This window comes from Rattus rattus, chromosome 4 (assembly GCF_011064425.1).
Source record: "Rattus rattus isolate New Zealand chromosome 4, Rrattus_CSIRO_v1, whole genome shotgun sequence".
Taxonomy (NCBI): Eukaryota; Metazoa; Chordata; class Mammalia; order Rodentia; family Muridae; genus Rattus; species Rattus rattus.
In genome coordinates, this window is record NC_046157.1 from 158981284 (window position 1) to 158996549 (window position 15266).

Consider the following 15266-nt stretch of genomic DNA (forward strand, 5'->3'; position numbering starts at 1 on the left):
ATCAGTCTGGAGGTTCCTGAGAAAATTGGACATTGCACTGCCTGACCCAACTATACCTCTCTTGGGCATATACCCAAAAGATTCTCCAACATACAACAAGAAACATGCTTCACTATGTTCATAGCAGCCTTATTTATAATAGCCAGAAGCTGGAAAGAACCCTGATGCCCTTCTACAGAGGAATGGATACAGAAAATGTGGTAAATCTACACAGTGGAATACTAGTCAGCTATCAAAAACAATGAATTTATGAAATTCACAGGCAAATGGATGGAACTGAAAAGTATCATCCTGAGTGAGGGTACTCAATCACAGAAAAACACACATGGTATGCACTCATTGATAAGTGGATATTAGCCTAAATGCACGAAGTACCCTAGATGTACAGAACATATGAGTCTCAAGAAGGATGATCAAATGCAAATGCTTCACTCCTTTAAAAGGGGAACAAGAATACCCTTAGAAGGGGATAGGAAGGCAAAGTTTAGAACAGAGACTGAAGGAACGCCCATGCAGATCCTGTCCCCCATGTGGCCCATACATATACAGCCACCAAACTAGATAAGATGGATGAAGCAAAGAGGTGCAGAATGACAGGAACCAGATGTATATCTCTCCTGAGAGACACAGCCAGAATATGGCAGATACATAGGCGAATGCCAGCAACAAACCACTGACCTGAGAACGGGACCCCAGTTTAAGGAATCAGAGAAAGGACTGAAAGAGCTGAAGGGGCTGGAGACCCCATATGAATAACAATGCCAACCAACCAGAGCTTCCAGGGACTAAGCCACTACCCAAAGACTATACATGGACTGACCCTGGGCTCCAAATTCATAGGTAGTAATGAATATCCTAGTAAGAGCACCAGTGGAAGGGGAAGCCCTGGGTCCTGCCAAGGCTGGACCCTCAGTGATTGTGATTGTTGTGGGGAGGGCAGTAATAGGGGGAGGATTGGGAGGGGAACACCCACAGAGAAGGGGAGAGGAAGGGGTTAGGGGGATGTTGGCCTGGAAACCGGGAAAGGGATTAACATTTGAAGTGTAAATAAGAGATACCCAATTTAATAAAGATGGGAAAAAAAAACCCAAGTATAGACAGAATCATCAAAACCAGGACTTGGTTCTTTGAGAAAATCAACAAGACAGATAAACCCTTAGCCAGACTAACCAGAGGGCACAGAGAGAGCATCCAAATCAACAAAATTAGAAATGAAAATGGAGATATACCAACAGAATCTGAGGAAATTAAAAAATTTATTCAATCCTACTACAAAAGCCTATATTGAACATACTGGAAAATCTGGATGAAATGGACAATTTTCTAAACGATACCAGGTAACAAAGGTAAGTCAGGATCAGATAAACTATCTAACCTGTCCCACACCTCCTAAAGAAATAGAAGCAGTTATTAAAAGGCTCCCAACCAAAAAACAAAACAAGAGAAAACAAACAAACAAAGAAAAGCCCAGGACCACATGGATTTAGTGGCGAATTCTATCAGACCTTCATAGAAGACCTAATACCAATACTGTCTAAATATTTCACAAAATTGAATCAGGAGGAACACTATCCAATTCCTTCTATGAAACTACAATTACGCTTATATCTAAACCACACAAAGATTGAACAAAGAAATAGAACTTTAGATCAATTTCCCGTATAAATATCAACTCAAAAATACTCAATAAAATTCTTGCAAATCGAATCCAAGAACACATCAAAACTATCATCCATCATGATTAAGTTGGCTTCATCTTAGGGATGCAGGGATGGTTCAATTTTTGGAAATCCACCAACATAATCCACTATATAAACAAACTCAAAGAAAAAACTGTATGATCATCTCATTAGATGCTGAGAAAGCATTTGACAAAATTCAACACCCTTCATGTTAAAAGTCTTGGAAAGATCAGAATTTGAAGGCCCATACCTAAACATAGTAAACGCAATATACAGCCAACCCGTAGCCATCATTAAACTAAATGGAGAGAAACTTGAAACAATCCCACTAAAATCAGGGACTAGACAAGGCTGCCTACTCTCTCCCCATGTGTTTATGCAATATAGTATTCAAAGTCCTAGCCAGAGCAATCAGACAACAAAAGGAGGTCAAAGGGTACAAATTGGAAAGGAAGACGTCAAAATATCACTATTTGCAGATGATATGATAGTGTACTTAAGTGACCCCAAAAGTTCCACCAGAGAACTACTAAGCTTGATAAACAACTTCAGCAAAGTGGGTGGATACAAAATCAATTTAAATAGGCAGTTTTCTTCTACTCAACTGATAAACAGGCTGAGAAAGAAATTATGGAAATGACATCCTTCACAATAGTCACAAATAACATTAAATACCTTGGTGTGACTCTAACCAAGCAAGTGACAGATATGTATGACAAGAACTTCAAGTCTCTGAAGAAAGAAATTGACGAAGGTCTCAGAAGTTGGAAAGAACACCCATGATCATGGATCGACAGGATTAATATAGTACAAATGGCCATCTTGACAAAAGCAATCTCCAGATTCAATGCAGTCCTCATCAAAATTTCAACTCAATTCTTCATAGAGATAGAAAGAGCAATTTGCAAATTCATTTGGAATAACAAAAAAACCCAGGATAGTGAAAACTATCTTCAACAATAAAAGAACTTCCAGGGGAATCACTATGGCTGACCTCAAGCTGTATTACAGTGCAATAGTGATAAAAACTGTATGGTATTGATACAGAGACAGGCAGATAGATCAATGGAATAGAATTGAAGACCCAGAAATGAACCCACACACCTATGATCACTCAATCTTTGACAAAGGAGCTAAAACCAGTAGAAAAAAAGATAGCATTTTAACAAATGGTGCTGGTTCAACTGGCAGTCAGCATGTAGAAGAATGCAAATCGATCCATCCTTATCACCCTATACAAAGCTCAAGTCCAAGTGGATCAAGGACCTCCACATTAAGACAGATATGCTCAACCTAATAGAAGAAAACGTGGGGAAGAGCCTCGAACACATGGGTACTGGGGAAAATTTTCTGAACAGAACACCAGTGGCTTATGCTCTAAGATCCAGAATCGACAAATAGGACCTCATAAAATTGTAAAGCTCCTGTAAGGCAAAAGACACTGTCATTAGGACAAATCGGCACAAAAACAGATTACGAAAAGATCTTTACCAATCCTACGTCTGATAGAGGGTTAATATCCAATATATACAAAGAACTCAAGAAGTTAGACTCTAGAGAGTCAAAAATGGGGTACAGAGCTAATCAAATAATTCTCAATTAAGGAATGAGATGACTGAGAAGTACCTAAAGAAATGCTCAACATCCTTAGACCTCAGGGAATAGCCAATCAATACAACCCTAAGATTCTACCTCATACCAGTCAGAATGGCTATGATCAAAAACTTTGGTGACAACAGATGCTGGTGAAGATGAGGAGAAAGAGTAACACTCTTCCATTGTTGGTGGGATTGCAGACTGGTACAACCACTCTGGAAATCAGTCTGGAGGTTCCTCAGAAAATTGGACATAGTACTACCCGAGGAGCCAGGTTTATCACTTCTGGGCATGCACCCAAAAGACACTTCCAAATATAACAAGGACACATGTTCCACTATGTCCATAGCAGCCTTATTTATAATAGCCAGAAGCTGGAAACAACCCAGATGTCCTTCAGTAGAGGAATAGATACAGAAAGTGTGGTGCATCTACACAATGTATTACCATTCAGCTATGAAATTCATAGGCAAGTGGATGGAATTAGAATATGTCCTTGTGAGTGAGGTAACCCAGTCACAAATGATATGCACTCACTGATAAGTGGATATTAGCCCAAAAGCTCAAATTACCCAAGATCCAATCCAGAGACCACATGAAGCTAAGAAGTAGGATGATCAAAGTGTGGATGCTTTAGTCCTTCTTAAAAGGGGTACAAAAATATTCATAGGAGGAGATGTGGAGACAAAGTTTGGAACAGGGACTGAAGGAATGGCCCTTCAGAGCCTCTCCCACCCGGGTATCCAGCTTATATACATACAGCTGCCAAACCCAAACAATATTACTGATACCAAGAAGGGCATGCTGACAGGAGCCTGATATAGCTATCTCCTGAGAGGCTATGCCAGATCATGACAGATACAGAGGTGGATGCTCGCACACAACCTTTGAACTGAGAATGGGGTTCCCCATTAGAGGAGCTAGAGAAAGGATTGAAGGAGCTGAAGGGGCTTGCAACCCCATAAGAACAACAGTACCCACCAACCAGTGCTCCCAGGGAGTAAACTACTATCCAAAGTGTACGTACACATGGACAGACCCATGGCTCCAGCTGCCTATGTAGCAGAGGATCGTCTTGTTGGGTACCAATAGGAGGAGAAGCCCTTGGTCTTGCCAAGGCTGGATCCCCCAGTGTAGGGGAATGTCAGGGTGGGGAAGCGGGAAGGGGCGGGTAGTTGGAGAGAGAGAGAACACCCTCATAGAAGAAGGGGAAAAGGGATGTGATAGGGGGTTCATGGACAGCAAACCTGGAAAGGGGATAACATTTCAAATGTAAATAAAAAAAATCCAATAAAAAAGTCAAAAGCAAAGAGAAAATTTTAGGAGAGGGTAGGTTTGACCATACTTTTTAAAAAAGATTATAAACTGGGTGGTAATGGTACAGACCTTTAATCCCCGTACTCAGAAGGCAGAAGCAAGTGGATCTCTGAGTTTAGGGCTAGCCTGATTTCCAGAGTGAACTCCAGGATAGCCAGGATTGTTCGACAGAGAAACTCTGTCTCTAAAAACCAAAACAAAAATCCAAAAACCCAAACTAACAATGACTATACTATAATTACAACATTTCTCCCTTCCTTTTCCTCCAAATTTTCCCACATTCCTATTCCTACTCCCCTTCAAATTCATGGACTCTTTTTTCATTTTTATTGGTTGCACATGCGTTTGTATGTATGTATATACACATATAACCCCAAATATGACCCATTCCGTGCTTATAGTGTTCCTTGTATGTACACTTTAAGGGCTGACCTTTGGTACTCCTGAACTTCTTCTTAGCAGGAAGAGCACCTCTCCTGCTCCAGCTCTCCTCAGTTGCTTGCTATGTAACATTGAGGCCTTAGGGCTTTCCCTCATCCCTTTGGGCATGTCCATTGGCGTTCTTGCTCAGCTCACATTTGGGCAGTCATATCGGCAAGACTGCAGATGGTTGTCTTTGTGCAGGTGAGGACAGGCACAGATAAAGCAAAGCCTGTGACTGGGATGTAAAAAAGGAAGGCTGGCACAGAGTTTTTGTAAGGTGGGAGAGAGGAGAAAGGAGGAGAACCAAGATGGAGGCAGAGAAGGATGACCCACATCCGTGTGGCCTTAAATGGCCACTGGTATTTATGAATATTTCTTAAGGGATGGACTTTTATAGGTCAATCTAGGTGGGTGGTTTGTATCATTATCAATTAGTTGTGAGTTTATTGTCTAGACATTTTGTGGAGTGTAAATTTACTGAGATAAATCTGATTGCTAAGTTACAAGTTTCTGGAGTTTTGAATTGGTAGGGCTGGTGTGCGTTGTTGAAGGTGATCACAGGGAGCGGTTTCAGGGAATATGAAGAGTTGGCGACAGGGAGCTGCTGGGACCTCTAGAGTCATGATTTTACTGGGTTGCTGGTAATGTAAGCAGAGTTCAGTGGCAGAGAGCCAGGAGCCTCTGGGACCAGAGAATAGCTAGAGGTAGTGTGGTGTGGTGCCCTAGAACTGGCTGCCGCTCAGATGAATATACTCTGTTAATGCCATATGGCTCGATGATGCTGGCTAGCGAGGGTTTGTGGTTATTTTTAATATTTGCGGCACCAAGACTTTATAGGTGTCCCTTCTGATATTACTAGGAGATACAATCTCACAGCAAACTCTTTGATCATCTGGCTTTCACAAACCTTCCATCAGTGACTTTTTACGTAATATAATCCTGATCACGTTAATGTCAAAAATTTCAATGACTTTCTACTTCTAAGGTATAGAACTCTTAGGGTGTCATGTAAGGCCTCGTGGTCTGGTCCTTAACACTCAGATACACAAAGCCTTCCTCTGCTCAGTTTATCCTTGAGTAGGTGCCTTTGCTCAATTCTTTTCCCTTCTGGAATTACCCTAAGGTCTATCCTTCCAGTCAGCTCCTACTCAGCTTCTACTCCAGCTCTGAGGTCAGGGCTTTGTCATCTCTACCCAGCTCCTATCACATGACCTTGGGGGACACTGCCTGCCTGTAATTACCGAGCCAAAGACTTCTAACACTTGTTGTAGCTTTGTTTGCCTTCTAACCCAGGCTCAATGGTTAGGGAGACAGGAATGCCTGACATTCCTTATTTTGCTGATGAAACAGTCCCTTGATTTGACTCCTTGTGGCCTTTTTGTCCGATTCTGATCTTGCTGTATGGTCAGTTGGTCACCACAGCCAATGTCTACATTCTGTCATCTTCTGGCTCTGCACTTTTCTTTCGTTTTAAAATTTATTTATTTACATTCCAAACGCTGCCCTCTCCCAGTTACCCCTTCACAGAGTCCCTTCTCCCATCCCCCTTCCCCTTCTCCTCTGAGCTGGTGGGCCTAGTGGTCATCCTCACACCCTGCATCGTCTCTGCAGATTTAGGTAAATCATCTCCCACTGGAGAAAGACAAGGCAGCCCTCTGTGCTAAGGAGATGGTGGGAGGCTCTCTGTTCAGTCCTGTATGATCTTTGGTTGGTAGTTGAGTCTCTGAGAACTGCCAAGGGTCCAGGTTAGTTGACTCTGTTGTTTTTCCTGTGGTGTTCCTACCCCCTTCAATCCTTCCCCTTACTCTGACTTGGCTCTTTCATTACCCTAGTTTCCCGCTAAGACAGATTAGCATGACTCTCTGCCATTGAAGAAGCTGTGCTGTGCATACAGTGAGGTAAGGTACATGCAGGGAAAGGAACTTGTTGAGAAAATTCTCTGGCTTTGTGGTTCCATTAGCTTTACAGGAAAGTGAGAAACTCATTAGGGCTGGGATTTGGTGCCCCAGGGACTTTCTCTCCTGAGCCTTCCTGTTTGCAGGAGCTGCTTCCTACCTTAATCAGCAGCTCATTATGCCTACAGGCCTTAGAGCAGATCAAATGTTTATTCCTAGTGAATGTTTCCCCAGCCTCTGAGGACCATGTGGTCATTTGTACATTTCACTGGCAAGAGGGGCTCATGAGGCAAGGTTTCCTACTTGATTGATATTGAGACTTATCATATTGAGATTCTTTAATTAAAAATTTTGGAAATTACACATTTTTATTGTCCTTTGGTCAGAATAGAATGGGCTTGGATTTGCCATATGGGTATACTGCTCTTTCAATCAGATTAACGCCCCTCCACTTTTGAAGGCCTTAGCCTTGTTCTTTATCTTTTTTTTTTATTATTAATGTATGTGAGTGTTTTACTTGTATATGTATGCATATCACATGTGTGCCTGATGCCCACAGAGACCGAAAAGTTGTGCTAGAGCTCCTGGAACAGTTACAGATGTTTTTATACCATGTGAGGACTGTGAACCAAACTTGAGTCCCCTGCAAGAGCAGCAAGTACCCTAAGGCCCTGAGCTCTCTGCAGACTAACACACTTTTAAAAAGTTATTAATTATTTGTGGTGCTGGATAGTAAGCTTAGAACCTCATGTATGCTAGGCAAATGGTCTGCCAGCCCTAGAAATGTCTGATATGCTTACAAAGTGTTAAGAAACATTAGGCTTGTTGGCCTATTATTTTTATAGGAAATAGCCAATCAGAATAATTTTTCTTACTAATACAGGGTTGAGTTGCATTTGGTCTTATACAGGTGTTAATGCTAACTCTAGTATACTAGAACTTTCAAACTAAATAGAATTTCAAATCCTTGATAAAGATTGGATTTTACTTGACTTTTTTTTCTGTAGTATTTCTCAGGGAGTCTTGAAAAGTTGTTTATCTTAGTGTGTACCTAGTTTGGAAAAACATTCTCCTTTAGGGCTGGTGAGGTGGTTCAGCAGGGGAGGTGTTTGCCATCAAGCCCAAAGGGCTTGGTAGAAAGAGAGAACCAGCTCTTCCAAGTTGTCCTCTGATTTCCACATGCCCATCATGGACCAAGTGTGCACATATGCACACACACACATAAATAAATTAATAAATATATGATAAAGTAACCACAAGAAGATTATCTTTTAAATAAATATTTGGTCTAGAATTGCTCAAGACAGAAAGGACATCAGAGCTGGGAGCTCTGTCCTCAGTAAGGCAAACTGAGCACTGTGGAGGTCACAGCCTTTCCCTATTGAGAACAGCTGACAGCTCTGCCCAGTGCTCAGGTCCATTCTGGTATTGCAATGCTTTGTCAGAGCAGTGTTCCTGAGAGTCCATGAAAAGCATTTTAAATTAAAACCCATTTTCTACTTTTTCAGACCCATCATTCCTAGTGATGAGGACATACTTAGCAGCCCCTTCCCTCCCTCCTTCACTCCCTCTCCTCTCCTCCCCTCCCCTCCCCTCTCCTCTCAGAAGCATGACCTCTACTGGCCATCACTGCTGCTCTTGTAATTAAGGCTTTGCTGTGTCTCACATGGACTGTAAATCCAGCTTTCAAAGCTTTCTTGCTCTATTGTCTGTCAACTCCAGAGCACTACCAACTTCATGATCCTAACCGTGTGCTGTATACCTCTCAAGAGAGAATCATCTCTGGCTTCTGGGATGCTTTAAGGGATAGTGTGTGAGCTTGTCACTCTCTTTGTCTGGACCTGTATGCTAGAAAATATGTTCTGATGAAAATAGCTTTGAATCCTAAAATAGAGGTGGCTTAAATGAAAAGAAGTTTATTCCTCTCACACATTAAAGAAGACCAGATGTGGGCACGTGATGGCTTGCAGGGTAACTGCTGGTCTCCAAAACCAAAGTACTCCAATACTCCAGGTGAAGCTGTTATCTCCCACATTCCCTCCAGAGGCACGAGGGAAGAGAAAGCTGGGTCTCTGGACTTGAAGGATCCTTCCTGAAAGATACTAGTAATACTTCCCCCTACGTGTTACTGGTTAAAGCTATAGCCAAAACTGGCAGTCATACATAGTTGCAAAAAATCCTAAAGAACATGGTCTTTTGACCAGGTTGCCCTGCTAAAATTTGGAGCACTCATTATTAGGAAAGAAGAGACTAGACATGAGCAGTAACTACAGTCTGCATGGAGCTTGTCCCACTGCTCTCCCAGCCACGTCTTTCTCCTATGGCTGCTCTTTCCCACCCAGCACCGTGTCTCCAACCTGTTGATAACTACTGTAAATGTCTTACTAGACTGTTTCTGTTTCCTCACCAGCAATGGTGCACTAGCCCTTCCTGTGTGGAGCAGTGGTAAAGTTTTGTGGACTTAATAGTTATAGATTTGTGTTGAACTTCTGCCCTACTTGGTGGACTGAAAGTTTGAGTACAGAAGTGCACAGCATGTATTTAAAGCCTATCACTTTTGAGTTGTAGACTTTCGTATTGAGCTGATTGTTCAGCATCATCCCTTAAGGTTCTCACAGATGTATGTGCTCAGCATGTATGGCTAACTCCAATTTAGAACTCTAGATTTCACTTCCTTCTCTAACTACCAATGTAACTGCCAAGGTCATAAAACTGGAGATAACCCTTCACTGTTCATATTGCAGTAACCCTTAAGTTCTTGTATAAAATTGCCACCAGTCTATCAGTTTAACTGCAAAATATATCTTAGTTCTCTAGTACCTGTACCACAGCTCTGTCCCCATACAACTTCTCCTTGCATATTCTCAATCAGTTCTGATCTTGCCCTGGGCCATGCCACTCTGGGCCATGCTATTCTTGCACAAACCCAGATCCCTGTTGATTCTAGGCTTAAATTCTGGACTCGTGTATCCTGCAAGGAAGGTCCCACCTGATTTCATTGCTATTGTTCCTTTCTCATTTCATGCATATCCCATCCTTATGTCTGCTTTCTGGTTCCCTTTCTGGTCCTTGACTGTGGTCAGGACCATACAAGAAGAACAACCTGCCCCCACCCACCTCTTCTACACTTGCTGTTCCTTACACCCTTGCTACTCTTGTCCACACCATCCTTGGGTCTCAATGCAAATGCCATTTCCTCAAAGGCCATCCCTTAACCTCTAGACCATATTTCCCTTCCTGTCTTTTTAGGGCTGTTTGCTTTTTTTTCCTGAAAATTCATCACAAATTATTTATATTTACATAGTGTTTACTTACTAACACCATTTCCACATTTGTGTATATAAGTTTCCTGAGAGCTTAGAATATACTTCTCTTACTAAAAGCCAAATTCTCAATACCTAATATTCAATAAATATCTAATGTTTCAAATAAATCCATTAAAAAGTGACTTCAGATTAAGCAGTGAAATATCTTTCATTAAACTGGCAACTTTGCTATTCAATGCAGAGAACCTGGAAAGGTTGTGTTTTAGTTATGATGGAAGAAAGTCATGTCTGGGCCCACTTCTGTTCTTGACCTTTCATTTAGATGGGACCTGGTATACCCTCTGGACTGGCAGGCTTGCTGTTGTCAGCACGGAACCTAAAGTGATAGTCACCTTAAAATGGAGCCTCCATCCCAGAAGGAGGCTTGCCCTGGGTTTGTGCTGTTATAGAAAAACTGGTCTCAGCTGTGTATAGATGGGTACACATGCCTTTAATTCCCAGCTCTCAAGAGGGTAAGGCAGGGAGATCACAAGTTCAAGGTCAGCCTCAGCTATTTACCAAGAAAACAGATACAACAATGGAAAAAGAAAGAAAGAAAAGGAAGGAAGGAAGGAAGGAAGAAAGAAGGAAAGAAAGAAAAAACTTTTCCCCTACCATTCTGACTTGATAAACTTTGCAAGTCCAAACCCTTAAATATCAGATATCTAAATAGTGTACAATTATAATTTTATCTTCTTTTTTTTAATGTATTGTGTTAATCTGTAGAAAACACTGGAAAGATAACATTGCAAAAGAAATCAACACTGGGTATGTGTGTTTTCTTTCAGACTATTTTTTAAAAATGTTCTGGAAGAAACTGTTTTTTTTTTTTTCCTTTTGAGTTATTGATCTAAGCTAAAAGTTGATCTTGAGTGATTACTGTGCTTTTACTGATAGGTCATTTACCATGGGAGAATTTGTTTTTCCTTTTTGGAAGACTGAAAATTCTGCTTTCAGTAGCACTATGGTGGGTGGATTTCAGCAAAGATAGAAATGTATATATGTAGTTCATCATTTTGAGTTTGAGACCACTGCAGTGGTTCTGGAACTTGCCCAGAAGAGACAGCCAATCGTGAAAAGAATTTATGTATTTTATTTGGCCCTTGCAAATGTCTAAACGATAAGTGCATGTCTCTCTTAGCTTCCTGGAGCAGGTGCTATGTGAATTGATTATGGTTCCCTGTTAATCAAAAATCTGTTATAGCTGGAGAAGAATGTTTTTCAGAGAAAATATAATGTAACAAATGAAGATAAAAAAATTAAAATTTCAGAAAGTCTAATTTGCTGCTTTTGGTTATGGTGTTTTTAATGAAATGCTTCTAGTACAAAGCCTGACACTGCTTCCTTGGGGCAATGTGACTTCATTTTCTTGGGTGAATGTGCATTGCAACAGTTAAGATTAGAAAATTAGGATTAGAGGTCTTTAAGCACTTTATTCTTCTTATGATTCCACTAAGAATCTTTTTCCTTCCTAGCAATGTTGGGTATTGCATCTAGGGCCTTATGCATCTTAGCAAGTGTTCAGTTATAGCAACAACCCTTGTCAATAAGAATTGAAACTAGGAAATTCAGAATTGGGTCATTCATTCATTCATTCATTCATTCATTCATTCATTCATTCAATACCATTTATTTTTATTGTTTTCCTTTTTATTTTTCATTATGGCTGGTACTAAAGCGCTTTCCAAAGTTCTTTGTTACCGTTCAGGGAGTCTGCGCTATAACTTCTGTGAAGTTGTCAACCATGAGTGGATAGGACTTTATGGTGATGTGATTATTTGGGGGTCAACCATGTTCTTGTGAGTAACCCCACACCTGTACTCTAAAAGAATGCTCAATTAAAAAGAAAGTAAAGGTTTATGTTCATTTTATTTAATTTATTTTATGAGATGTACACAATAAACTTGCTTTTCAGTTTTATTCTTTGCTGGGTACTGGAGTCCTGTGGACCAGATCTATGCATTTTACTTTCTGGCTTTTTGACTCATGAGCAATTTAATTTTTTTTTTTTTTTTCCGGAGCTGGGAACTGAACCCAGGGCCTTGCGCTTGCTAGGCAAGCGCTCTACCACTGAGCCAAATCCCCAACCCCGAGCAATTTAATTTTAATGCTCTCTACATTTATGCTGTTTAGCATGTAAGTGTGTTAAGCAGGTCAAAGGTAGCCTGCTTAGAGCAGGTGTTCAGTGCTGGCACAGATACGACATGTTTGGCCTTATCCAAACCGCTGCCCGTGTTCAGTCCTCTTTGTAAAGTAGTGCTGTGGAGTACTTGACCTCCAAGAACCTTTCTGATAGGAATTTCATGATCTCTCTTTGCCCAGTGGACATTGAAATAACTACTCTTTTTTATTTTTTCTGACTTAGGAAAAGAAGATTCTAGTGCTCCAGTTATGAAAGACGAGAACACCCCCAAGTCACAGGACACAAGAGCTTTATCAGAGAAGTCACTCCAGAAATCAGCAAAGGTCTTTTCCCACATATTTTCTCTACTTGTCACTTTGGATGCTCATCAGAACCATAATAGCTCAGTTAATCAGAAAGTCAATAGAAATTGTAAATTAGGGTAAATGAATAGAGTTTCTGTAACTTAAACATGTAAATTGTGTCTTTATTTGCTTGATTTGGGATGTTAGTGGCATCTTTGGGTGTAGGACCAACCATAGTTGGCTCTTACTCTTGGTGGCACACGTGCTGCAAGGACAAGAGATGAAGTGAAACTGTAGTGTAAGACTTCCTGTACAGAGGTGTCCATCAATATTTACTCTGGGTTGCACAGCAACCATTTTGCTGAGAGTAGCTCTCTCGCTCCTCTGTCTACATGAGGAGTTTATAAGTTGTTATACCGTGTATATCCTGCTGTTGTTCATGGGTCATCCAGAGCTTCATTTTACTAGGCATTCTGGGGGGAGTACGGTGGGGGGGGGCTTGCCTTCCTTTTCTCACAGTTCTTTGGTTGCTTCCTGTGTTTTTGACATGAAGAATGTGTAAATTATTACTCTGTTATCTGTGTATTATATATAAAGCATGTACATATATGCATGTATATATACTATATATAGCATACATGTGACAAAGCTGTATCTGTTTTGGCTCAACTGTATAGTATTTATATCCTTACTTTATAGTTTATATTAAACAAATAAGGAATGTTTACATAAAAATTACACATTTTGCTTGCCTTGTCAAATCAAATTCTGGCTGCACTGAGCCTTGATCCTCTGTGATTTTAGTTAAATTGGCCTCTGTCCATGGAACTTCTGTCTGTAATTTTCTGCCACCCTTCCACCATGCTTATCTCTTTTCTTCTCTCTGTTGGGTAATATTTCATAATGAATTGGACCTAAAATGATAAGGAAAAGTTAGTACTTCTATGTAAAATGTATGTGGAGTTAGTCATTCCCAGGGCAGCTGACATTGAATGCATAGTAGGTCATGCTCAGCTGCACTCTGTACTTCAGAGGTATCAAAGATTAAATGGACAAGCAAGGACTTCTGGTTCAGACACTATGGCATGGACTTGTTTTTCTCCTACTAAACATAACTATAAATCCTGGAAAGAAAATAATAGCAGGCATTCAGAGGAGAACTATGAATAGTAGAAAGGGGGGAATGAACTAGTTAGGAACTCTAGAGCTTGAGAAAGCCAGAGGGTAGCATACCCTGTGTTTCTGAATCTAGCCCAGCAGTAGAGGGTGGGGCAAGGAGACTCATTCCTCACATCTAACATGAACTCTCCAGAAATACCAGGTAATCCTGGCAGCACCAGCAAAGGAGATTGACTGGGAGCCTTGGATAGTAGATGGCCAGGGGAAAGGGCTCTTCTTTTACTCAGGCCTCGAATCTCTCTCCCTATCAAGAGACAGCAGGCATCTGACTGGCTTCAAGAGACCCCACAACAAGAAACACGATACTCAGGAGGCCTTTTTCTCCACTCAGGCACCAGGCTGCCAGAGACCACAGAGGAAAGGGCAGCCTGACACTAAAATCTCCTTTCTCCTCATCCAGAAGATTTAGCCTTTGGCTAGTAAGGCCCTTCCTCAACAGGCCCACAGTCCCTATGGCCTGGGGAATCCTCTCTTGTACCTAGAGATGTTGAGCAGCCAGGTAGCACCAGCAAGGGGGATTCTGCTCTAAGAAGATACTCCAAATTGGAAGACTCTGTCCTTGAAGGCCGGATATATCCCTTTCATACTTTAGGTGGCCTAACCTGGGAGAGTATCTTCTACCTCACAGGAACAACTAGCAGATAGCAGTAGGAGTCCAGTGTTACTATATAAACCAGACATATCAAAATTGCATTGAAAATAGAGTTATCATTAACTCTGTTTAATTAAGTCCACTTCAGTAGGCTAAAGTATGCTGAAGTTGAATACAATTTCTGCTTCTGTCTATGAGAGGTTTAAGTAAGACCCAGAGACTCTTAAGGTGATAGCCTAGAGGTCCACAATATAGTAGAAACTCCTTAAGAACTATATATACCAAGAACCAAAACAATTTTATTAAATGAGAAAAGGTGTTCAGTTGATGTTAATGCCCAAGATACTGGGTTATCCAACAAGAGCCCAATTATAAGCTATTATAAAGATTTTCAATAAACATTACATGTTCTCTGGACACATTTGAGAAAACAGGAGATATGAGCAGAGAAATAGAAATAATGTCCCAATTGAGAACAGTAAATTTTTTGTTTAATAACATCTTTAAAGAAAGCAGTTGCTGTTTTGTTCTTGGGAAGTCCTGGCACTGTTCTTGTGGGAAAAGTATAATGGTGGAGCAGATACTTGGAGCTGCCCATTCCTGCTAGGCTGCTCACATCTTTATAAGACTATAAAGGGCATGGCTATCAAAAGCATGTTTATCTAATTTATCCACCTGTTCCACAGTTTCTTTCTTTTCCTGAATATTCAAGTTGTTGCAGCTTCCATATATAGATCACTTACTGACAGAGTATCTCAGAGCCACTTCGTGCTGAGCTCCTAAAGCATTAGATCCACTTAGTCCATCAGATAATGTCCTTCTGACTTTCTGACTGATACTCGTATAGAGA

The 15266-nt window shown here is 40.9% G+C and overlaps 1 protein-coding gene across 4 annotated transcripts in view; it reads left to right on the forward strand.

The window, feature by feature from the left end:
- Positions 1 to 15266, forward strand: part of Dis3l2 (DIS3 like 3'-5' exoribonuclease 2) — a 350417-nt gene that overhangs the window by 139531 nt on the left and 195620 nt on the right. For all 4 annotated transcript variants that reach the window (XM_032901537.1, XM_032901540.1, XM_032901539.1 and 1 more), the window contains one exon: positions 12584 to 12684. In XM_032901537.1, the coding sequence (XP_032757428.1) occupies positions 12584 to 12684 (101 nt within the window). The remainder of the gene's footprint in view (positions 1 to 12583; positions 12685 to 15266) is intronic.